Source organism: Salmo salar, chromosome ssa14, assembly GCF_905237065.1.
Source record: "Salmo salar chromosome ssa14, Ssal_v3.1, whole genome shotgun sequence".
Classification (NCBI taxonomy): Eukaryota; Metazoa; Chordata; class Actinopteri; order Salmoniformes; family Salmonidae; genus Salmo; species Salmo salar.
Window position 1 is genome coordinate 3,776,047 of NC_059455.1, and position 27,105 is coordinate 3,803,151.

Below are 27,105 nucleotides of genomic sequence, written 5' to 3' on the forward strand. Positions count from 1 at the left end.
GTCGTGCCAACATATCTCATCAGCCACCTGGTGGAAGGGACTTTGGATCTGAGGCGCTTTCCCCCGTTGCCTCCATACTCCTCCAAATCCCACCAACATCAGCCGCCTCACACCGCAACTGGTCCTTGTTTGGGAACACACACCAAAGCATGCAACAGGCTGACCAATACAAGGGTTGAAAAATTGGTGGCCTTCCGGGCAAATTTGAGGCTTTTTGAGCCTGACAAGCCATCCTCAACAAGGTTGGAAAGTGACAGTGAAGATGAGGCCTCAGTCTGATGTTCAAGGGATGGACATTGAGGAGACCCAAGGAGAAGACATGGAAGCCTGAGAGGAAGACAACCAAAGCTTTAATTTCTAGACTATCATTTTACAGATGTTGAAAAGTTTTTGGGAGATGCGATGGATAATTGGGGATCATTCAATATTCATTTTTGTTCAGTGAAATCATCCCATGTGAAGAGTCAACAAAATTAAAGTTCAATTCATAACTCCATTTAAAAAACAAAAAATTGGAAGGATTTAATCATTTGCAATTGTCTACTTATGATAAGGTAAAAGGTTTATGTCTCCATATGGTAAATATATCCAATGCAAAAAAAATCTACATTTTTAAATGGTATTAATATTCATTCCCACGGAAAGTTTCCACTGGCATGAGAGATGTTGGAAGAGCTTTACTGCTGTTTAGCGCTTCCTCATTAAGTTTGTGAAAAACAAAACCTTTTATCTTGTTTTCTCCTTTACTTTTTACTCCATATTATACATTTTTGTGGGGTTTTATTTTGGTTTGCTTTTTCTGGGGCATATTTAGTGGGCACTCATGGTGGGTGTCTTAGCACACACTTTCTTGTTGCTAGTCAACTTTCAGTGGACACCCCATTTAAAAACCCCACCTATTTCGTTTTGGTTGTTAGTGACTTAGTTCCCACTTCTGTTTGAGTGGCTACATTTTTGGATTCTTGTTGGGGAACGTAACCCATCACATAAGACTTTCATGAATACAACCAACTTATTGGTTCAGGGACCTCGATCCCTCGAATCAATGGACATTTTTATAATTTTTTTTTTTTTTTTTTTACTTTGGTACTCTGGACCCTGTCCTCGCATTTCAAGGCTGCATTGAGACAATGACTTTATCAGTGACCCAAGACCTGCTCAGATAATCCCAGCCATTGTCACTGAGCTGTCGTAGTACTGCTGCAAATGTACATTTCCCAGGAGTGTTGGCAGTCATAATGTAAGTAACCTAATTTATGTTCTTCTAAATGCCTCTGTCAATCTGACGGCTATTATCATCAGTAATCATGTTCCTATCATCCTGAGTTATACTGTTAGCACGGAGATGTTTTTCCCTAGTAGGAAGCCCACTGTGCAGGGTGAACTGCTCACAATCAGCTCAAATATAAATATTGCTGTCATGTCTACCCTGCTAAGCCTCCCAGTAAAGCAATAAAAACCAAGAATCCCAGAAAAGCGCTAAAAATAACCAACATTAACATACTGTATGTAGCCTAAAAAATAAGGTGCATGAAATTGATCTTGCTAGCAACAGAAAACATGCATATACTGGCTCTGAAACTCACTTGGATAATTCCTTTTGATACGGTAGTAGCAATATATTGTTATAACATCTACAATAGACACAGGAATGCCAATGGAGGAATTGCTGTTTGAGTCATATTCCTGTAAAGCTTAGAGGATCTCATGTCAAATGCTATTTAAGTAACATGGCTTCAGGTTCATCTGCCTCACCTTAAAGCCTATTATTGTGGGAAGTTGCTATTTGACCAAGTGTTAACAGTACGTGTCTGGATAATGTGTGAAATGCTTGGTAATGTATGTGATATCAACAGAGAAGTATATTTTCTATGTGATCTAAATATTGACTGACTTTCATCAAGCTGTCAACAGAAAAAGCTTAAAACTGTAACCAGTGCCTGCAACCTGGTTCAGGTTCAGTCAACCTACCAGGGTAGTGACGAACAGCACAGGAACTAAATCATCCACTTGTATTGACTACATCTTTACCAATGCTGCAGAAATCTGCTCTAAAGCAGTATCCACACCCATCAAATGTAGTGATCATAATATAATAGCCATATCTAGAAAAAAAACAATGTTCCAAAGACTGGATTTAAAATAGTGTGTAAGTGATCAGAGGTTTTACAATGATTCCAAATGTTGAAGATGTGAAATTTTTGTTGGTCTGTGTGTAATGAGTGACATCCTGATTCTGCACTTGAAGCATTTATGAAATTGATTATTCCAGTTACTAATAAGCATGCACCCATTAAGAAAATGACTGTAAAAACCGTTAAATCCCCTTGAATTGAAAAATTGTATGGTTGAGAGGGATGAGGCAAAAGGAATGGTAAATAAGTGTAGCTGCACAGCCGATTGGCAAACGTACTGCAAGTTTGAGAAATCATGTGACTAAACTTAACAAAAAGAAGACATTCTAATATGAAACAAAATTTAATGATAGTGAAAAGCTTTTAAATAAAATCTTGGCCAAAAAATGCAAACTCGGCTCCATTCATTTAATCTGATGGCTCATCACAAAACCCACAGATATTGCCAGCTGCTTTTGATATTTTTTTTCAATGGCAAGATTAGCAAATTTATGCATGACAACATTCTGAACCTACACATCCATACATGACTGACCAATTTATGAAAGGCAAGCATTGTAATTGTTATATTGAAATCTGTAAAGTGAGTGTGGAAGAGGTGAGAAAATTGTCTGTCAACAATGACAAACCACCTGGATCTGACAACTTTGATGGACAATTACTGAGGATGATAGCGGACGATATTTGCAGTCCTATTTGCCTTCTCTTCAATCTAAGCCTACAGGAAAGCGTGTGCCCGCAGGCCTCGAGGGAAGCAAAAGTCATTCTGCTACCCAAGAATAGCAAAGCACCCTTTTTACTGGCTCAAACATCAAATCAGCCTGTTACCAACCCTTGGTAAACTTTTGGAAAAAAATAGTTTGCGCAGATACAATGCTATTTCACAGTAAACAAATTAACAGACTTTCAGCATGCATATAGGAAAGGACATTCAACATACACAAATGACTGTCTGAGATAAATTGATAAGATTGTGGGAGCTGTTTTGTTAGACTTCAGTGCAGCTTCACCACCTTCCGGAGACACCTGAAACCCCACCTATTTAAGGAATACCTGGGATAGGATAAAGTAATCCTTCTAACCCCCCCATATCATAAGGTGAATGCACCAATTTGATCATAATCTGCTGCTGGAAAAACATATGTGTTATGGCTTTATATCCTCTGCTATATTGTGGATCAAGAGTTACCTGTTTAACAGAACCCAGAGGGTGTTCTTTTAATGTAAGCCTCCAACATAATCAGGCATTCCCCAGGACAGCTGTCTAGAGCCCTTATTTTCTCAATCTTTACTAATGATCTGACACCAAGTAAAGCCTGTGTGACTCAACACTACACGTCAGCTACCACAGTAAGTGAAATCAATGCAACACAACAAATAAATGCAGTTGGTTTCAGAATGGATGGCAAGAAAAAAATTATTATATTTATACAATATTTAAACAAAAATCATTGTATTTGAGACAAATCATTAACTAAACCTGAACACAATTTTTTTGTAATGAATAAGGTGGAAATTGAGCAAATTGAGGAGATTAAACTGCTTGGTGTTACCCTGGATTAAATTTTGTCAGACGGTTATTGTCATGCAAAACACTGTCGGTCTCATGGTAACTGACCGTTAATTAACATAAACAAGTTTAGCATCTCCAGGCCTCTACGCATACAAGCCACTGATGAGCGCCTTTGGAAAATCTACAATTTCATGGCCATTAATATGGACTTGGTCACCCCCTTTGCTGCTATAACAGCCTCCGCTCTTATAGGAAGGCTTTCAACTTGATTTTGGAACATTGCTGCGGGGACTTGCTTCCATTCAGCCACGAGCATTAGTGAGGTCGAGCACTGATGTTGGGCGATTAGACCTGGCTCGCAATCGGTGTTCCAATTCATCCCAAAGGTGTTCGATGGGGTTGAGGTTAGGGCACTGTCCAGGCCAGTCAAGTTCTTCCACACCGATCTTGACACACTATTTCTGTATGGACCTCGCTTTGTGCACGGGGGCATTGTCAAGCTGAAACAGGAAAGGGCTTTCCCTAAATCGTCTAGAACATTTCCCTTCACTGGAACTAAAGGACCAAGCCCGAACCATGAAAAACCGCCCCAGACCATTATTCCTCCTCCACTAAACCTCATAGTTACATTTACGTAATTTAACAGACGCTCTTAATCAGAGCGACTTACAAATTGGTTGGCACTGTGCATTGCGGCAGGTAGCGTTCTGTCATCTGCCAAACCCAGATTTATCTGTCGAACTGCCAAATGAAGAAGCGTGATTCATCACTCCAGAGAACCCGTTTCCACTGCTCCAAATCCAATGGCGGTGAGCTTTACATCACTCCAGCTGACTCTTGGCATTGCTCATGGTGATCTTAGGCTTGTGTACGGCTGCTTGGCCATGGAAACGCATTTCATGAAGCTTCCGACAAACAGTTATTGCGCTGACGTTGCTTCCATAAGCAGTTTGTAACTCTGTAGTGAGTGTTGCAACCAAGGACAGCAGATTTTTACGCACTTCAGCTCTCGGCGGTCCCGTTCTGTGAGCTTGTTTGGCCAACCACTTCACGGCTGAGCTGTTGTTGCTCCTACAAGTTTCCACTTCACAATAAAAGTACTTATAGTTGACTGGGGCAGCTCTAGCAGGACAGAGATTTTATAAACTGACATGTTGGAAAGGTGGCATCCTATGACTGTGCCGCATTGAAAGTCACTGAGCTCTTCAGTAAGGCCTTTCTACTGCCAATGTTTGTCTATGGAGATTGTGTGGTTGATTTTTATACACCTGTCAGCAATGTGTGTGTGTGTGTGTGTGTGGCTGAAATAGTTGACAGTGCATGTCTTAGCAAAAAGCAAGCCATGAGGTCGAAGGAATTGTCCATAGCTCCGAGACAGGATTGTGTCGATGCACAGATCGGGGGGGAAGGGTCCAAAAAGAATGTCTGCAGCATTGAAGGTCCCCAAGATCAGTGGCCTCCATCATTATTAAATGGAAAAAGTTTGGAACCACCGACACTCTTCCTAGAGCTGGCCGCCCAGCCAAACTGAGCAATCGGGGGAGAAGGGCCTTGGTCAGGGAGGTGATCAAGAACCTGATGGTCACTCTGACAGAGCTCCAGAATTCCTCTGTGGAGATTGGAGAACCTTCCAGGACAACCATCTCTGCAGCACTCCACCAATCAGGCCTTTGTGGTAGAGTGGCCAGACGGAAGCCACTTCTCCAATAAAAAGCACATCGCAGCCCGCTTGGAGTTTGACAAAAGGTGCCTAAAGGACTGTCAGACCATGAGAAATAAGAGTCTCTGGTCTGATGAAACCAAGATTGAACTCTTTGGCCTGAATGCCAAGTGTCACGTCTGGAGGAAACCTGGCACCATCCCTACGTTGAAGCATGGTGGTGGTGGCATCGACTATGCTGTGGGGATGTCTTTCAGCGGCAGGGCATGGGAGAATAGTTAGAATCAAGGGAAAGATGAATGGAGCAATGTACAGAGATCCTTGTTGAAAACCTGCTCAGGTCCTCAGACTGGGGTGAAGGTTCACCTTCCAACAGGACAATGACCCTAAGCACACAGCCAAGATAATGCAGGAGTAGCTTCGGGACAAGTCTCTGAATGTCCTTGAGTGGCCCAGCCAGAGCCCAGACTTGAACCCGATCAAACATCTCTGGAGAGACCTGAAAATAGCTGTGCAGCGACGCTCCCCATCCAACCTGACAGACCTTGAGAGGATCTGCAGAGAATGGGAGGAGCTTCACACCCAAGAAGACTCAAGGATGTAATTGCTGCATCAACAAAGTAAAGGGTCTGAATATATGTACATGCATACATACATACGTAACACTTTTTTTAAATCAATTTCCCAAAAAGTTTTTGCTTCGTCATTAAGGGGTGTAGATTGATGAGGAAGAAAATGACCAAAAAATATATATAACATGTAGACTAATTAACCTGCCGTAGCAAAAATATTTTGGTGTTTTGTAAATGAGGAAAAAGTACAATTTTAAATATTTTGTCTTAATCTCATTTGCAGCTTCATTTTTGTCCATAAATCTATTGGTTAATGTTGTAACCAAAAATCACATTACCAAAACTATGAGTGTTTGTGGCATTGTTTGTCTGTTGTATTCCGATTTGTGACAACAGTCACAGTTTATACCCAGCCCCTCTCCCTGCCTCCCTGGCTTTCGTAACGTTGTACGTATTGCCAAAACTTACTTTGGAGATTTACAATATTAACATAATTAATAATAACCAATATTGTCAATGGCACAACAGTAACAGCAATAACCAAGGGTCAAAATAACCATACATTTAACAATAAGCATAGAGGACATGTGCAGGTTGGTTGGTCTGGCAGACACTGTCCCTCATCTTATGGCAGGCAGCAATGTAGTGCGCTGCCAACCCACAGCTCTCTGCGTCCTCCCCCAACAGGACAGGTAGCCTATTCTCATAAGAGAGGTCTTTGAAACCTTGAATAAGGTTTTCAAATTTGAGGAAATGACACTAACTGTTTTCTATTTTTGACATTTTGTCAGAAAATTCAGCTCTCTCTCCAGTTCTGCTGTGGTGCAGTGGTTGCACAGCCTTTCCTCTACAGGGAGTCATGTTATCCTGTGTCTACCCTTCTCAATGGCAAGGCTGTGCTCACTGAACCTGTACTTTGTCAAGGGTTTTCTAAGGTTTTGATCAGTAACCATGGTCAAATAGCTTGCCACAGTGTACTGTCAATCTAGGGCCAGATAGCACTGCGCTTGTAATGTGAACTCATCCTCTCACTGTCAACTGTTTATTTTCAGCCAACTTAACATGTGTAAATATTTGTGTGAACATAAGATTCAACAATTTAGACACAAACTGAACAAGTTCCACAGACATGTGACTAACAGAAATTGAATAATGTTTCCCTGAACAAAGTGGGGTCAAAATCAAAAGTAACACTCGGTATCTGGTGTGGCCACCAGCTGCATTAAGTACTGCAGTGCATCTCCTCCTCATGGACTGCACCAGATTTGCCAGTTCTTGCTGTGAGATGTTACCCCACTCTTCCACCAAGGCACCTGCAAGTTTCCAGACATTTCTGGGGGGAATGGCCCCAGCCTTCACCCTCCGAGCCAACAGGTCCCAGACGTGCTCAATGGGATTGAGATCAGGGCTCTTCGCTGGCAGAACACTGATATTCCTGTCTTGCAGGAAATCACGCACAGAATGAGCAGTATGGCTGGTGGCATTGTCATGCTGGAGGGTCATGTCAGGATGAGCCTGCAGGAAGGGTACCACATGAGGGAGGAGGATGTGTTCGTTGTAATGCACAGTGTTGAGATTGCCAGCAATGACAACAAGCTCAGTCCAATGATGCTGTGACACACCGCCCCAGACCATGACAGACCCTCCACCTCCAAATCGATCCAACTCCAGAGTACAGGCCTCGGTGTAACGCTCATTCATTTGACAAATAAACGGGAATCCGACCATTACCCCTGGTGAGACAAAACCGCGACTCGCCAGTGAAGAGCGCTTTTTGCCAGTCCTGTCTGGTCCAGCAGTGGTGGGTTTGTGCCCATAGGCGACGTTGTTGCCGGTGACGTCTGGTAAGGACCTGTCTTATAACAGGCCTACAAGCCCTCAGTCCAGCCTCTCTAAGCCTATTGCGGACAGTCTGAGCACTGATGGAGGGATTGTGCGTTCCTGGTGTAACTCAGGCAGTTGTTGTTGCCATCCTGTACCTGTCCCGCAGGTGTGATCTAGGATGAACTGATCCTGTGCAGGTGTTACACGTGGTCTGCCACTGTGAGGACGATCAGCTGTACGTCCTGTCTCCCTGTAGCGCTGTCTTAGGCGTCTCACAGTACGGACACTGCAATTTATTGCCCTGGCCACAGCTGCAGTCCCCATGCCTCCTTGCAGCATGCCTAAGGCACATTCACGCAGATGAGCAGGGACCCTGGGCATCTTTCTTTTGGGTTTTTTCAGTGTCAGTAGAAAGGCCTCTTTAGTGTCCTAAGTTTTCATAACTGTGACCTTAATTGCCTACCTTCTGTAAGCTGTTTGTCTTAACGACCGTTCCACAGGTGCATGTTCATTAATTGTTTAAACCCTTTACAATGAAGATCTGAAGTTATTTGGATTTTTACAAATTATCTTTGAAAGACAGGGTCCTGAAAAAGGGACGTTTCTCTTTTTGCTGTTTTTGTTTTGACTGTGTTGTAATTTTGTTTTGATCTGATTGATTGGATGTTCTTGTCCTGATGCTTCAGTGTGTTAGAACAGGTTTGTGAACTCAACCCCAGGACCAGCTGGATGAGGGGACTCCTTTCTTTGCTCAGCTCAGCTCTTGGTACATTTTATTTAACTAGGCAAGTCAGTTAAACACAAAATCTTATTTACATTGACGACCTACCAGGGAACAGTGGGTTAACTGCCTTGTTCAGGGGCATAATGACAGATATTTACCTTGTCAACTGAGGGATTCGATCCAGCAACCTTTCGGTTACTGGCCCAATGCTCTAACCACTAGGCTACCTGCCGCCCCATTGCAGGGTGTGGTAATGATATGAGAGGGGGTTACTGTATTTTAGATGTTTCCAAAACGTAATTGCTCTTTTTTTGAGTTATTATTAGTGGATATTGGCCTAATTCTGCTCTGCATGCATTGTTTGTAGTTTTCCTCTGGACGTGTAGGAGAATTTTACAGAACTCTGCATGCAGGGTTTCAATGGGGTGTTTGTTCCATTGGGTGAAATCTTGTTTTGCAAGTGGACCCCACATCTCGCTGCCATAAAGTGCAATTGGTTCAATGACACATTCAATTAGTTTTACCCAAATTTTAATAGTGTAGAATGCCCTGTGTGCTTTCTCTCTGTTCATTCACTGCATCATTAAGGTGTCCAGTTGAGCTTATTTTTAACCTAGGTAATTGTAGTGTGTGCTGTACTCTATATATTTTGTACCAATTGAGAACTTTGGTCTAATTCGCTTGATCTTCTCTGGAAAATCATTATTTCTGTCTTTTTGGGGTTTACTGCCAGGGTGCAGGTCTGGCAGTACTGCTCTAGCAGGTCCAGGCTCTGCTGTAGGCCATGTGCTGTGGGTGACACCAGGCATAGGCCATCTGCGAAGAGCAGGCATTTAACCTCTGAATTGTGGAAACTAACACCAGGGGCGGAGGATTTTTGTAGAATAGTGGCCAATTCGTTGATGTAAATATTGAAGAGTTCAGGGCTCAGATTGCAACCCTGGCGAAGGCCGATTTTGACGCTGCACATATTGCCGGTATATATTTGATTGTCATGTTTAACCCCCTACACCACTTTCAATAACTCTGTAGAACAATCCTGTATGCCAAATAGAATCAAATGCTTTTTGGAAGTTGATAAAGCAAGCATACATTTTGTTATTGTTTTGGTGGACATGTTTATCTATCAGGGTGTGTAGGGTGTAAATATGATCAGTTGTGCGATATTTTGGTATGAATCCAATTTGGCTTTTACTCAAGACATTGTGCTTATTATGGAAGTTTAGAACTCTTACATATATAATACTACAGAAAACCTTCCCCCAGTTTACTGTTCACACACATGCCTCTGTAATTTTTAGGGTCAAATTTGTCTCTGTTCTTAAAGATTGGGGCTATGAGTCCTTGAATTCAGGGAAATAACCTACACTTGATCAAATTAAACAGTTTTAATATAGCCAATTGACATTTTGCACTAATGAATTTGAGCATCTCATTTAGGATGCCATCAGTTCCACATGCTTTTTTTAATTTGAGGGCCTGAAGTTTCTTATAGAGCTTCTTCTCATTGGGAGTCAATGGATTTTGATTTGTCCTTTTTTATAGATTTTTCTAATCCATTCAACTTCTCATGAATTTGGCATTGTTCTGCATTTGCATCAATTTGAACGGTGTTGTAGAGTTTTAAAATGGGATGTCCGTAATGTCACCATTTTTTATCGCTAATTCCTCCTTTTTTAGGTTTTTCCAATTTTGCCAGAAGTTTGTTTGTACTGTGCTTTTTTTGGTTCTGAGTGTACGTTAATATAATTTTAATGTCTCACAGTAATGAAAGTGTAATTCACCATTATTTGGGTTTCTGTGCTTTTGGTTTGATAGTTTTCTAAAAAAAACTTCCCTTATCATTTTACAATCTGCATCAAACCAGTTGTCATCTGGTCTTTTTTGTTTTGTTTTTTATCAATTTCAGTTTTGCTGTGTGTGTGTGTGTGTGTTTTACTGCTAGATTGATGCCTTCTTTACTGTGAGTGAATGTGGTATCCAGAAAGTTATCTAAGAGTGTTTGGATATTTTCGTTACTGGTTGCTTTCTGGTATTCTTCTGTGCCGTTTTGGGCCCATCTGTATGCGTTTCTGATGTTGTACAGCTTACTGTGCTGTGAATGTCTGGTTGTATCCATGTCTGCTCTCTTGAGGAACAATGTAATTTGGCTGTGATCAGAGGTTTTAATGGCTTGACAGTAAATGAGCTGAAAGGGTCAATGTCTGTAATCATATAGTCTACTGTACTGTGTCCAAGAGGTGAGCAATAGGTGAGTCCCCCCCATAACGTACCATTGTAGTACAGACCCAGGCTTCGACAGAGCTGCAACAGATCCCTTCCGTTTTTGTTGATGGTGCTGTCACTGTTGTTTCTATGGGGGAGATTAAGACAGAAACAGTATGGCCTGTAATAAAGCTGTCCCCTCGTGTTGTCGTTGGATCAGGTAGTGTTCCTGTGCACACATTTGTGTCCCCACAGTTGAACACATTTCCCTGGGCCTGGAAATAGCACGTCTCTTCTTCAAGGGTGGGGAAGATCTCCTCTGAGTAATATGGGGATTCTGAGGGGGGGATATATATTGTGCAAAGGAACACATCTTTTTCTGTCAGTACAAGTTATTTTTTACATTTTTAACCAGATGTGATATTTACCAATTTTGAGGGGATCAATTAGATGTTGTAGTTTGGATTTCTACCAAATGATCAGTCCTCCAGACTCTGCCTCTTTCTGGTGTGTAGGTAAACTAGGCAGTGCTGCCCCTGGGCACCAACCCTTGAACTGTGTGTGTCTCCCCTCATTCTTTCTACTTATGGATTACCACTACACACACATTTTATGTTCTGGTGCCATTCGGGCAATTTTAAAGTATTGATTGGGAACTTATTTATGGAGGAATGTAACCTTTTTTTCTGGGTGATTTGTGATGTGTGTGTATGTATGTGCTACAAACAAAATACAATGAATAAATTGAAAACTCGTAAATGGAATGAAATAAACCAAACTTGTTCCTCAGAAGTGTAGGCTAGGTTGTGCGGTCCGCAAACAATGTGTCCACTCCTACATTGAGAACGGTAAAATAATGTAATAGTAATATACACTGCTCAAAAAAATAAAGTGAACACTAAAATAACACATCCTAGATCTGAATGAATGAAATAATCTTATTAAATACTTTTTTCTTTACATAGTTGAATGTGCTGACAACAAAATCACACAAAAAGAATCAATGGAAATCCAATTTATCAACCCATGGAGGTCTGGATTTGGAGTCACACTCAAAATTAAAGTGGAAAACCACACTGCAGGCTGATCCAACTTTGATGTAATGTCCTTAAAACAAGTCAAAATGAGGCTCAGTAGTGTGTGTGGCCTCCACGTGCCTGTATGACATCCCTACAACGCCTGGGCATGCTCCTGATGAGGTGGCGGATGGTCTCCTGAGGGATCTCCTCCCAGACCTGGACTAAAGCATCCGCCAACTCCTGGACAGTCTGTGGTGCAACGTGGCGTTGGTGGATGGAGCGAGACATGATGTCCCAGATGTGCTCAATTGGATTCAGGTCTGGGGAACGGGCGGGCCAGTCCATAGCATCAATGCCTTCCTCTTGCAGGAACTGCTGACACACTTCAGCCACATGAGGTCTAGCATTGTCTTGCATTAGGAGGAACCCAGGGCCAACCGCACCAGCATATGGTCTCACAAGGGATCTGAGGATCTCATCTCGGTACCTAATGGCAGTCAGGCTACCTCTGGCGAGCACATGGAGGGCTGTGCGGCCCCCCCAAAGAAATGCCACCCCACACCATGACTGACCCACCGCCAAACCGGTCATGCTGGAGGATGTTGCAGGCAGCAGAACGTTCTCCACAGCGTCTCCAGACTCTGTCACGTGCTCAGTGTGAACCTGCTTTCATCTGTGAAGAGCACAGGGCGCCAGTGGCGAATTTGCCAATCTTGGTGTTCTCTGGTAAATGCCAAACATCCTGCACGGTGTTGGGCTGTAAGCACAACCCCCACCTGTGGACGTCGGGCCCTCATACCACCCTCATGGAGTCTGTTTCTGACCGTTTGAGCAGACGCATGCACGTTTGTGGCCTGCTGGAGGTCATTTTGCAGGGCGGTGTATATCGAATGCATTAACATAAAGCCCTAAATGGAATGGTACAAAAATTGCAAACCCTGCCTGTTTTATGAATAACTCACGTCGGAGAGTTTGGTAAAGTTCAAGCATAATCCTTTACTCAGGTATAACATGTTACAGGTCACAACATCCTGTTTATATATCCTAGATAGGTGCCCCACTAAGCGCCATCTCTGGGTTGGCACTAATCACATTATGTTAAAGGCTGACACTCCAGGCAGGCTAGCAAACGCTCAAAGTATAGTATTTGTACATCTGTCAGACAGGTCTGAAAGATAATCCACACAATATTCTTTGTCCCTGTCCGATTACGAAAATTGTGTCATGAACATTTCCAGAACATTCTATCAATTTTGCTTTTTTTAACTTCAAGTAGATTTACAATTCAACTCTTGACCTAAGGTTCCCCTTGGGGGCAGAGGTGCTCTGAGGGAAGTGGTGCACCTCTCCTGGCAGTGGGTCCCTCTTCCCACTGATTTCCCCCCGACTAATTATTTTACTACATTTAACTTTGACTAAGTAACTTTTTAAAACTTAAACTACCACAACAATACTTTACTACAGGTAATGCAAGTCTCAATTTTATAACATTTTAAAATGACCTAGTTGATCTTCAATAATTTTATTTTCACAAGTGTAGCCTATCAATGATATCATTAGGGCTCATAATGGAAAATGAACATTTGCTTTTATTGGAAAGTCCAGATAGTGCCTCCCTGGTTCGGTCTGTTTGATTCCATTTCCTTTTGAGTATGTTGGTATAGTATAAGTGCATTTATGGTTATGCAACCACAACTTTGAGAACTTCCTCCTGTGGAGCCCTTTTTAACTTTTTTAACTACAGGACAACCTGTTTGTTCCAGTTTCTACACTGACCCTTTGACCTTTTTTTAAAATAGTAACACACACACAGACTTCTCAATCTATGGATGAACTGATATCATCTTGTTGATGTAATATTTACTCCCTCTGTCTCCGAAGTAACATTTTGACTGGTTGCTCACCTACATTGCCAATGCCAACAGTTGTTACAGAAATGCGTGCCAATCACGGATAACATAGCAAGGTGCATATTTGAAAGGGGGAACATTTGAAAATGTTTGGTATTTTAAGAATTAATTGAATCTATGACAAGTTAACTCGATGTATTGACTACAGATTTGGGTATTTTGCATCGGTCTTATCTGTCAAATCCATTCCTTTTTTATCTTCATAGGTGAATGGAGGAATCGAGAAGCGGCTCGATAAGGAGGTCTTACACTATGACTACCACGCCTCATTCTTCGACATATTTGTAAGTACATTATGCTGCATCTTTGCTCAGAGTACAGTGCTCATTTGTTATCCAGATCAGGCAGAAATGATGATGTAAATTGCGACTGAATATCCCCTAGCTCCTGGCTGTGTTACGGTTTGCAGCCCTAATCTTGGCCTATGCTGTTTGTAAACTGCGTCACTGGTGGGCCATAGCGGTAGGTGAACCATCCTATGACTCAAACACATTTTCACATTTGCTACACTAGAGGATGCTGTTTCCCCTTGCAGGCCCTGTGTTACGTGATCATTGTGCCTGTTTTCATTCAAGCAATGAATCTAATATACAGTAATTGCATGGCAACACTTTTTCTTTTTCTTCAATAGTTCACTTATGATGCAGTGACATTTTCTTTTCATGATTTCACTTTTACTGATGTAATGTATTTAACGCCAACTACAAGTAGGAACTGTTTTCTGATCTGTTTTTCCATCACAGATAACCACAGCAACCACAAGTGCTTTCCTGATCGCAAAAGTCATTTTATCAAAGGTATGTTTTTATTAAAGTATGTCTGACATCATTTTAACAGGAGGAATGAAAATATATTTCATCATTTGAATACAATAGGAGGGATATGCAATACATCTTCTCTCTGACATACTTGAAGGATGGTAAGATGTTAGGATTGTGAATGGAATAATGTTAGCATTACTGTAGTACTTGGTGTTGGTACAGTGGTTCATCCTTTAGAAGTTGTGAGCTTACGTTGCGGGACTCAGAGGTAGCCAGCGCCACGGCTTCATTGCTCCAGACCACCACAAGGGGGAGTTAGAGCACTCATTATGCATTTGGGTCCCAAGGTTTTTATATGACCAATCATATTGAGTGGTTCCAATGACGAATTTGACGCGAGCCACCCGTCCCTGGTGACTTTCTTCAGCAAAGATGGCTGACAAAACATTACGGGGAAGCAGATGTAAGTAGTCATAACGAGTCAAGCAAAAAATGTACAATTGAGAGGAATATGGTAGTTAATGTAGAGACAAACGATTGTGCGTATTTTTTTGTCATACAGTTAATTTACGAAAATCGCTATTTAGCAATTTTTTTTTTTTTTTCAGTCATATCCAATACCAGGTGTATCAAACTCCATTCTTTGAATGATGCTGTGTCTGCATGTATGTATTATAATTATACACTTCAACAGGGTTTACTGCTCCTGGGACATCAATGATTACACATTAACTATGCAATAGACTAGAAACATGATTTAAGTAAAGGCTGATTTGTAATTCATATATACAGAATAAAAAACTGTACATCCTGCCAGCACGCCCACAAGCGTGCTGAATGACACGTGGAAGAGAGCGAGGAACGAGATGGGAGTAACAATCCAGGCTATTTGCTCTGAGACCAGCATAATAATGTAATGAAACAAGCAAGGAGCAGGTTTCGAACCCTCAACATTCTAGCCCGAAGTCCAGCACGCTATCAACTGTGCCCAAATGTATTAATTGGGTTTGGGGCCGATTGTGGCTAAAAACACTATCAAGTGGAAAGAGGGGAAAAGTATCTCGTTTTTCACAAGCATAGCAGGATGGGCTATTAGCTGAACAATAGACTATTCAACCTCTTTACTAAATAATCGTCTAATAGCCGAGCTAGGTGTGAACCCCCCCCCAACTTACAACAAATCATTAGGATCTACCTTTCCACATCTACCTACACACTGTTAATGTTCTGGGGGAAAAAGTGCGTCTCATTGGTCCCGAGTGGTGCAAGGCACTGCATCTCGGTGCAAGAGGCTTTACTACAGTCCCTGGTTCGAATTCAGGGTGTATCACATCCGATTGTGATTGGGAGTGCCATAGGGCGCACAATTGTCCCAGCGTCATCCGGGTTTGGCCGGGGTAGGCCGTCATTGTAAATAAGAACTGGTTCTTACCTGACTTGCCTAGTTAAATAAAGGTTCAATTTAAAAAACAACTGGCAGCAACCGCAGCGCGATCAATAGGTGAACAGTGGCTGGTGCTGAAAACATTGCAAACCTGTTATGCAAGTGTTGCACACGAACAGATGGAGAAAACCTACACCAGTCGAGCAATTCATTTCAACAATAATCTTCATTTTAATTTGACTTTCCAATTTAAGCCCTGTTTGTAGTCTATTTCTTTGGAGCCTAGACCTATATAAAATAACTTAGCCTACCTCAGCCAGTTATGAGGCTTAACAGTAATAGAAGTAGGATTTTTTATATTAGGCCTACTTAGAATTGCAACTGGTCAAAAATGTAGCATCCTAGCACTTAGCATTTAAAAAAAGTCTTCCCGTTCAAACTACTGTCCCTCAACTTGCAATGTATTTGATGCTTAAGTACTGTAAAGTGTTACATTTCTAACTCAAAACACAATTTCTTCATCAACATCTTTATGCTTTCGTTAATCTTCTTGATTAACGAGCAAATTGCTCAAGGGCCACAGTTGATTCGTCTGTGAAGATGACGTTTATTGAATGTCTCGCCAGCCTTGATCCATGCCTGGGCTTGCACGACGCAAAGTTCTTTGTTTGTCAGACGAATTATTGGAATCATTGACTCACTCACGTGTTGAAAAGGGCGAGGAATAAGATGGAGTCACAATCCATGCCAGGCACACCTGTGAGCTCTGGAACTCCACCTCCGACAGGCAGAGTCAACATACGTGACGGCTTCGTCAGGTCTTCGGTTCACCCTGACATTTCCATTCCTCTCCTGACAATAGAGCTTGACCAACTGCTCACCAGGCACAGCAAGGGCCGCCTGGACCGTTCTGCTATTCCAAGGATGTGTAACCGAAGAGAGATGCCATGAGTGGGCACAGATACATAGCCTTCCCGCTGTGGATGTCTATTTCAGCACCATTTCACGCTGCTCTTAGACAAGCATGGAGAAATAAATGTTCAAATATTCCATGATATTCTGAAGATATGCGTTGACTGAATATAAGCAAGTGATGTCTGCTAAATAATCAAGTTAGGTTTCTCCAGAAACCTAATGGAAAATGCCCCGTTAGATATTAATATAGAGTCCTCTAAGTGTAATTATTGTCGGAGAGTCACATCATTGAAAATAATATTTGTAGATTTATTGTTAAATGGTGTAGGTCTTATTTATTTAAAGAGCATATTGAAGTTAGAAGCAATAGGATATGAAGCAGAAGCCTACAACTATTTTAGCACTATTTCACGCTGCTCTGAGATGAGCATGCGGACTCTGAGAGACTTCCTCCCCATCGGGGATTTGAACCCTGGTCTCTCGTCTGCACGACACAGGGATTCTTTAGCTAAATAGCCCATTACTGTACTGCCGACCGTCGTGTTGTACAGCGCCATAACACACATGGAATCAGTTAACCTCTTACATCTAGACGTTCCGCTAGCGGAACACCTGCTCCAATATCCAATGATAGGCGTGGCGCGAATGACAAATTCCTCAAAAATACAAAAACTTCAATTTTTCAAACATATGACTATTTCACAGCATTTTAAAGATAAGACTCTCCTTTATCTAACCACACTGTCCGATTTCAAAAAGGCTTTACAACGAAAGCAAAACATTAGATTATGTCAGCAGAGTACCAAGCCAGAAATAATCAGACACCCATTTTTCAAGCTAGCATATAATGTCACAAAAACCCAGAAGACAGCTAAATGCAGCACTAACCTTTGATGATCTTCATCAGATGACAACCCTAGGACATTATGTTATACAATACATGCATGTTTTGTTCAATCAAGTTCATATTTATATCAAAAACCAGCTTTTTACATTAGCATGTGACGTTCAGAACTAGCATACCCCCCGCAAACTTCCGGCGAATTTACTAAATTACTCACGATAAACGTTCACAAAAAGTATAACAATTATTTTAAGAATTATAGATACAGAACTCATCTATGCACTCTATGTCCGATTTTAAAATAGCTTTTTGGTGAAAGCACATTTTGCAATATTGTAAGTACATAGCCCAGGCATCACGGGCTAGCTATTTAGACACCCGGCAAGTTTAGCACTCATCAATATCAGGTTTACTATTATAAAAGTTTGATTACCTTTTGTTGTCTTCGTCAGAATGCACTCCCAGGACTGCTACTTCAATAACAAATGTTGGTTTGGTCCAAAATAATCCATCGTTATATCCGAATAGCGGCATTTTGTTCGTGCGTCCCAGACACTATCTGAAATGGTAAATCAGGGTCGCGCGCATGGCGCAATTCGTGACAAAAAAAATCTAAATATTCCATTACCGTACTTCGAAGCATGTCAACTGCTGTTTAAAATCAATTTTTATGCCATTTTTCTCGTAAAAAAGCGATAATATTCCGACCGGGAATCTCCTTTTAGCTAAACAGAGGAAAGTAAACAAAGCTTTCGGTCGACGCGGGCACGAGCCTGAGTCTCACAGTACTGTAACCAGGCACTACCCAAACGCGCTACTTTTTTTCAGCCAGAGCCTGCAAAGCCACGATTCAGCTTTTTACCGCCTTCTGAGACCCTATGGCAGCCGTAGGAAGTGTCACGGGACAGCTAAGATCCTCACTCTTGAAGAAGGATCCTCACACAAGAAGAACGACACCTTGTCAGACAGGCCACTTCCTGCCTGAAACCTTGTCAGGTTTTTGCCTGCCAAATGAGTTCTGTTATATTCACAGACACCATTCAAACAGTTTTAGAAACTTTAGGGTGTTTTCTATCCATATGTAATAAGTATATGCATATTCTAGTTACTGGGTAGGAGTGGTAACCAGATTAAATCGGGTACGTTTTTTATCCAGCCGTGAAAATACTGCCCCCTAGCCATAACAGGTTAAGAACAAATTCTTATTTACAAGGACAGCCTACTCCTTCCTCCCCAACGGGGATTTGAACCCCGGTCTCCCACATGCCCCGCATTCTGTAGTACAGACATAACGGAGAACAGGCTATGTAATAAGTTAGGCAGTTTCCCATGTTTACTACAGTATAGATTGTAGACTGCACAGTAGCCTAAAACAAAAACACATTTTGTTGATAAAATAATGATAAAAATACTCTTTCAAAATGCAGATGTTGGTTTAGTTATGGATCCATAATGAATAATCCATAATGAATTACTATGGGAATAAATATCACTGATTTACAGTAATATTGGAGCAAAGTTCTCTAATGAAGGCAAAAAAATGTAGAATCCTGTTGCCTACTCCCCACCGTCACGTTGTACAGCGCCATATTTTCCATTCCATCCTAACGGAAACCCTAAGGGTTTCGTTTTTCTTTTTTCTCTGAATAGAAACACCATAATATTAATCAAATGAATTAAGCCAAATTTCTTCATCAATTCCATATACTATGTTATTACAAAAAAGGTTTTAAATTCTCTGGTAATGCCAATATGGAATACTATTAAATGCTTCTCAAAGATGCCCTCTGGTGGTCAAACTAGCAATAAGTTGCAGTAACAGAAAAAATGGCTGAGAATTAAATGACGTGCCACAGAATGCTGTGGCAGCACGCAAGGTGTGCTGCAGTATGACGCAACTTTTAAAGGAGGAATCGCTGTACATGTTTAGTGTCTGTGCATGTCAGTGTTTTTGTCAGTATGCAAGTAACATATGTTTGCTTATGTGTTTTTTGCTATATGAACTAAGAGCAAATTAGTTTTTTGTGTGTGCATGTTCCAGCTCCTTTCCCAGGGGGCGTTTGGGTACCTGCTGCCCATCATTTCTTTCATCCTGGCCTGGATAGAGACGTGGCTACTAGACTTTAAGGTCCTACCTCAGGAGGCTGACGATGAGAACAGTGAGTATGGGAAACTCTTCCATTGCACTCCTAGGGTGCATCCCAATAATATCTCCTTTCTCCTGAGGTGTACACCCGTTCACTACTTCCCACAAATCTAAAATCATTGAATTGGTGGAGGTATGGGCTAGAGGGAGTCTTCACCACATTTTTCAACAAATAAGTAAATGAAGGGAAAGGGAAGTGAACAAGTACACACTTTGGGAGGAAGAGATAATTGGGACAAAGCCCTAGACAGTCTTCTAAATTGACTTATTTTGATTCATACTCGCAGGTTACAGAAACGGAAGAAATACAGATTTTAAATCAATGTAATATAAAAACACATGTAGAGACAAATGGGTTACATATCCTTTTGTCTTGATTGGAGTCATTTGTATTGTTAACTCAAATTATTGTAGTGGGTCTCTTTTGACAAACAAACTTGCAATTGTGCTTGCTGCCACAGTGTTTTCCTTCACCGCATTCAGCAAAACATGACCGAATCTGTATATACAGTGCGTCTGGAAAATATTCAGACCCCTTCACTTTTTCCACATTTTGTTATGTTACAGCCTTATCTTTAAAATGTATTAAATAAATTTTTTCCCTCATCAATCTACACAAAATACTCCATAATGACAAAGCGGAAAACCAGGTAATTCAGACTCTTTGCTATGAGACTCGAAATTGAGCTCAGGTGCATTCTGTTTCCATTGATCATCCTTGAGCTGTTTATATAACTTGATTGGCGTCCACCTGTGGTAATTTAAATTGATTGGACATGATTTGGAAAGGCACAAACCTGTCTATGTAAGGTCCCACGGTTGACAGTGCATGTCAGAGCAAAAACCAAGCCATGAGGTCGAAGGAATTGGCCCTAGAGCTCCGAGACAGGATTGTGTCGAGGCACAGATCTGGGGATGGGTACCAAAAAATGTCTGCAGCATTGAAGGTCCTCAAGAACAGTGGCCTCCATTCTTAAATGGAAGAGCTTTGGAACCACCAAGACTCTTCCTTGAGCTTGCTGCCTGGCCAAACTGAGAACCTTCCTGAAGGACAACAATCTGCAGCACTCCAACAATGGGGCCTTTATGGTAGAGTGGCGGAAGCCACTCCTCAGTAAAAGGCACATGACAGCCTGCTTGGAGTTTGCCAAAAGGCACCGAAAGGATGCAGACCATGAGAAACAACATTCTGGTCTGATGAAACCAAGATGGAAATCTTTTGCCTGAATGCCAAGTGTCACATCTGGAGAAAACCTGGCACCATCTCTACGGTGAAGCATGGTGGCGGCAGCATGATGGTGTGGGGATGTTTTTCAGGGACTGGGAGACTAGTCATGTTCGAGGGAAAGATGAACGGAGCAAAGTACAGAGATCCTTGATGAAAACCTGCTTCAGGGTGCTCAGGTCCTCAGACTGGGGCGAAGGTTCACCTTCCAACAGGACAGCGACCCTAAGTAACAGCCAAGACAACGCAAGACTGGCTTCGGGACAAGTTTCTGAATGTCCTTGAGGGCCCAGCCCGAGCTCAGACTTGAACCTGATCGAACATCTCTGGAGAGACCTGAAAATAGCTGTACAGCGACACTCCCATCCAACCTGACAGCGCTTGAGAGGATCTGTAGAGGAGAACTCACCAAATACAGGTGTGCCAAGCTTGAAGCGTCATACCCAAGAAGACTCAAGGCTGTAATCGCTGCCAAAGGTGCTTCAACAAAGTACTGAGTAAAGGGGCTGAATACTTATGTAAATGTACATTTTTCAGTTTGCAAAAATGTCTAAAAACCTGTAGTCAGACGGTTATGTATCGAATCAACTATGTTTGTTACTCAATTTATATTAATCATGCAACAATTAACTCATTAAAATTTGAGGCACCACAGAAGTTGTTTAAAGTTACTGTCTCCCGAATTAACCTCTCTAGGGTCGGCGGGACGAAATCGTCCCACCTACTCAACAGCCAGTTGAATCCCGTGGTGCGTTATTCAAATACCTTTAGAAATGCTATTACTTCAATTTCTCAAACATATGACTATTTTACACCATTTTAAAGACAAGACTCTCGTTAATCTAACCACATTGTCCGATTTCAAAAAGGCTTTACAACGAAAGCAAAACATTAGATTGTCAGGAGAGTACCCAGCCAGAAATAATCAGACACCCATTTTTCAAGCTAGCATATAATGTCACATAAACCCAAACCACAGCTAAATGCAGCACTAACCTTTGATGATCTTCATCAGATGACAACCCTAGGACATTATGTTATACAATACATGCATGTTTTGTTCAATCAAGTTCATATTTATATCAAAAACCAGCTTTTTACATTAGCATGTGACTAGCATTCCCACCGAACACTGCCGGTGAATTTACTAAATTACTCACGATAAACGTTCACTAAAAGCATAACAATTATTTTAAGAATTATAGATACAGAACTCCTCTATGCACTCGATATGTCCGATTTTAAAATAGCTTTTCGGTGAAAGCATATTTTGCAATATTCTCAGTAGATAGCCCGGCATCACAGGGCTAGCTATTTAGACACCCAGCAAGTTTAGCACTCACCAAAGTCAGATTTACTATAAGAAAAATGTTATTACCTTTGCTGTCTTCGTCAGAATGCACTCCCAGGACTTCTACTTCAATAACAAATGTTGGTTTGGTTCCAAATAATCCATCGTTATATCCAAATAGCGGCGTTTTGTTCGTGCGTTCAAGACACTATCCGAAAGGGTAAATAAGGGTGACGAGCATGGCGCAATTCGTGACAAAACATTTCTAAATATTCCATTACCGTACTTCAAAGCATGTCAACCGCTGTTTAAAATCAATTTTTATGCCATTTTTCTCATAAAAAAGCGATAATATTCCGACCGGGAATCTGCGTTTAGGTAAACAGACGAAAGAAAATAAAGCATGGGGTCGACTCGGGCACGCGCCTAAGCCCATAGTACTCTGATCGGCCACTTGCCAAAAGCGATAATGTGTTTCAGCCAGAGGCTGCCTCGATATTGTTCAGCTTTTTCCCGGGCTCTGAGAGCCTATGGGAGCCGTAGGAAGTGTCACGTTATAGCAAAGATCCTCAGTCTTCAATAAAAAGAGCCAAGATGAAACACAACTTGTCAGACAGGCCACTTCCTGCATGGAATCTTCTCAGGTTTTGGCCTGCCATATGAGTTCTGTTATACTCACAGACACCATTCAAACAGTTTTAGAAACTTTAGGGTGTTTTCTATCCAAAGCCTAATTATATGCATATTCTAGTTACTGGGCAGGAGTAGTAACCAGATTAAATCGGGTACGTTTTTTATCCGGCCGTGTCAATACTGCCCCCTAGCCCTAACAGGTTAAGAAATGTTCATTACTTGCAGAAATATCTAATTTACATAGGTATTCAGACCCCTGAGTCGATACATTTTAGAATTACCTTTGGCAGCGATTGCAGCTGTGAGTATTTCTGGGTAAATTTCTTGACAGCCTTTTTAAATTCTAGCCATAGCTTTTCAAGACGATTTTAAGTCAACTGTAACTAGGCCAATCGGGAACATTCAATGTTGTCTTGGTAAGCAACTCCAATGTATATTTGGCCTTGTGTTTTAGGTTATTGTCCTGCTGAAAGGTGAATTTGTCTGTTGGAAAGCAGACAATTAGATTTTCCTCTAGGATTCTGCTTATGCATAGCTCTATTCTGTTTGTTTACTCCTGAACTTATTTAGGCTTGCCATAACAAAGGGATTGAATACTTATTGGCTCAAGACATTTCAGCTTTTCATTTTTAGTTGATTTGTACACATTTCAAAAAACATTCCACTTTGACATTATGGGTGTATTGTGTTTAAGCCAGTGTCACAATCTCAACACATTTTTATACAGGGTATAACACAACAAAATGGGGAGAAAGTCAAGAGTTGTGAATAATTACTGAAGGCACTGTACAAGTTGTTGTTATACTGACACTTATGTGTCATTGTTTTCATCCCATCAGGATTTCTTTCTATAATGGATGCCCCTGAAAGGGCCCCCTTCATGCAACCAGGACCACTTTCAGATGGGCAGTTCTACTCCCCACCCGAGTCTGTGGCAGGTGAGAATGTGTATATCTAAGGTTTGAATTGAAATTTTACAGGCCTGTTTGTGGATTGTTTTCCATAGCGAATGTCGTAGCTGTTTTAAACTGGGTTTAATCTCTGTGTGGGATTCAGTGTATAAGTGTCTTTTAAACAACACAATTTTGAAATTTTGTTTTGGCACCAACGACTGGTATGACAAATATTGGAGAAGCTCTCTGGCGACCAAGACAGTATGAAGTGTCATCAGAATAATATTTTATCTCATATCCGTATACTCTGATACGTGTCACCGCATGGTGATATTGTCATTTTCAATTCCATTTATTGCACAGCTTATTTACGCTATTTCCTATGTTTGTGTGTTTTGGCATTTTCTTAGATCTATTAAATTTTTGGTTGTTGTGCTTGCTCTGTTTGTAGACTCTGATGAGGATCTGCTGGATGATAAACACGACCCAGAGAAGGCTCTTATTTAGCAGGTAGCTATACTGTCTTTACCACTCAAACTAATGAGGCGTCTTAAGGGTAACTGAAGAAAATCGATAGTCTTTGTTGTTTAGAATGGTGCATATAATATGTAGGATTTATTTATAGCATTATAATTAAGCGTTTATAACATTCCAGCGTTATGGACTTTACATTTGCACGCAAAATCACAACTTTAATCTCTCACAGAATGGACAAACAAAATAGAAATGGACCTTTTGATGCGTGTCTATAGTACCATTTAAGGCAGTGGTATTCAAACTTTTTCAGCGGGGACCCCGCCCCAGATCTAATGACAACCTTAAAATCTGTACATTTCGATTTCGTCTTAAATGATAATATTTAAGACGGAGAATAGTATGTTCAATGGGGAAGATGAATAACGAAGAGCGCGCACCTCATTCACGCGCCAACAAGACTACTTTTCTAATGAGACACCTTGGAAAAACTACAACTACTCGCTCACTTTTCAAAAACAAGCCTGAAACCCTTTCTAAAGACTGTTGACATCTAGTGGAAGCCATAGGAACTGCAATCTGGGTCCTATCTATTTGTAATTTCCATAGGCTAGCATTGAAATGGCCTGTGACAATAACAACAACAAAATTCCAGATGGATTTTCCTCTGGTTTTCGCCTGCCATGCCATATCAGTTATGTTATACTCAGACTTTTTTTTCTTCTCAAGGCCAGCCAAAGTTCGGGAGACGACATGTACACCCCTTCATCTGAGATTTGTTAACGGTAGGGATTCTTCAATAAAGTTTGTCATTCAACCAGAGGTGACTCGTTTTCATGCACCTTTATTCATTGAGAAATACTGCACCAACCATCTTAGTCGTGCAATTCTACATCTAAGATCTCATCGGTAAAAACGTCAAACTTAATGACATTTCTTTACTTTTCTTAGATTAAATCTGACTATTTTTAGGAAGTGTATACTGGCTACGGCATCTCAATGGCCGCTTTTTTTCTCATTTTTCAAGAGAAAGTATGTGAGCACACTTGTCCGGTTTGCCTAGTAGACTTCGGCTGGCCAAACTGAAGCATACTGACGCCTTTAGGGGGAGTGTATAAGTGTATATCGAGGGAAAAAAAAAAAGTGAAATTCAAAAATATTTGTATGTTTGAGAAATAAAGCAAATAAGAAGCATTATGGATGTTACATTAAATAGACAAGCTTTTTGGGGAGACTGAACATATTAGCAAAAGTCTGTGCATTTCTAAGTCTTAGGTCAAAACATGGATAGCCATTCTCAAGGAATTCAAAAACGATAATATAGAAAATGTGGCTGTTTCCATGATTACTTTAGAGAGCAAAAACAACCATTATGGATGTTAGTCTGAAATCATGAAATCTATCATGTCATTTGGAATGTTTTTAAAAAGACAGCATAGTACCTGCATAATTACAGTTAGCCTTAATAGTATACACAGCCAGGCACCACACCCTAATATAATGTATAAAAAAAGAATCTGAAATATTGTAATGCAAATGAGGCATGTGCCTATACTGCCAATCAACTTTCTGGACACTGGATGAAGTCTGTTATGTTTGGAGGAAAAAGGGGGAGGCTTGCAAGCTGAAAAACACCATCCCAACCATGAAGCACGAGGGTGGCTGCATCATGTTGTGGGTGTGCTTTGCTGCAGGAGAGACTGGTGCACTTCACAAAAGATGGCATCATGAGGCAGGAAAATTAAGTGCATATATTGAAGCAACATCTCAAGACCTCAGTCAGGAAGTTAAAGCTTAGTCGCAAATGGGACTTCCAAATGGACAATGACCCCAAGCATACTTCCAAAGTTGTGGCAAAATGGCTTAAGGACAACGAAGTCAAGGTATTGGAGTGGCCATCACAAAGCCCTGACCTCAATCCTATAGAACATTTGTGGGTAGAGCTGAAAAAGCGTGTGCGAGCAAGGAGGCCTACAAACCTGACTCGGTTACACCAGCCTTGTCAAGCTGAAGGGGCCAAATTTCACCCAACTTATTGTGGGAAGGTTGTGGAAGGCTACCCAAAACATTTGACCCAAGTTAAACAATTTAAAGGCAACACTACCAAATACTAATTGAGTGTATGTAAACTTCTGACCCACTGGGAATCTGATTAAATAAATAAAAGCTGAAATAAATCATTCTCTCTACTATTATTCTGACATTTCACATTCTTAAAATAAAGTGGCGATCCTAATTTACCTAAGGCTAATTTACCTAAGACAGGGAATTTTTACTAGGATTAAATGTCAGGAATTGTGAAAACGGAGTTTAAATGTACTTGGCTAAGGTGTATGTAAACGTCCGACTTTAATTGTATGTTACATTGCCTGTAAAATCCGTCACTTTCATAGAGATTTTTCTTTAAAATTATTTGTTTTGCTATACGACCCCCCCCCAATAAGTGTCAGAGGACTCGTCTGAAGTCTGTCTGTAGCGTTCAAACCTGATCTTTCCATGATATAAACTGACCAGGTGAATCTAGGGTGAAAGCTATGATCCCTAATTGATGTCATCTATTAAATCCACTTCAATCAGTGTAGGTGAAGGGGAGGAGATGGGTTAAATAATAATTTTTATGCCTTGAGACATGGATTGTGTATGTGCCAATCAGAGGGTGAATGGGCAAGACAAAAGATTTAAGTGCCTTTGAACGGGGGGTATAACAGTAGGTGCTAGGCGCACCGGTTTGAGTGTCAACTGCAACGCTTCTGGGTTTGTCACGCTCAATAATTTCCTGTGTGTATCAAGAATGGTCCACCACCCAAAGGACATCCAGCCAACTTGACACAACTGTGGGAATCATTGGAGTCAACATGGGCCAGCATCCCTTTGGAACGCTTTCGACACCTTGTAGTCCATTGCCCGACAAATTGAGGGCAAATGGGGGTGCTACTCAGTATTAGGAAGGTGTTCCTAATGTTTTGTACACTCAGTG

General features: G+C 41.2%; 1 protein-coding gene across 5 annotated transcripts in view; it reads left to right on the forward strand.

The window, feature by feature from the left end:
• Positions 1 to 27,105, forward strand: part of stard3nl (STARD3 N-terminal like) — a 52,373-nt gene that overhangs the window by 18,245 nt on the left and 7,023 nt on the right. For 2 of the 5 annotated variants that reach the window (XR_001320360.2, XR_001320359.2), the window contains exons 3-9: positions 13,769 to 13,846; positions 13,947 to 14,024; positions 14,306 to 14,359; positions 19,508 to 19,625; positions 23,601 to 23,699; positions 24,106 to 24,164; positions 24,858 to 24,913. Coding sequence is in view for 3 of the 5 variants with exons in the window: in XM_014139118.2 (XP_013994593.1) it covers positions 13,769 to 13,846; positions 13,947 to 14,024; positions 14,306 to 14,359; positions 19,508 to 19,625; positions 23,601 to 23,699; positions 24,106 to 24,161 (483 nt within the window). In the remaining 2 variants the exon portion in view is untranslated. The remainder of the gene's footprint in view (positions 1 to 13,768; positions 13,847 to 13,946; positions 14,025 to 14,305; positions 14,360 to 19,507; positions 19,626 to 23,600; positions 23,700 to 24,105; positions 24,165 to 24,857; positions 24,914 to 27,105) is intronic. The other 3 variants (XM_014139118.2, XM_014139117.2, XM_045693799.1) reach the window with 2 other exon arrangements.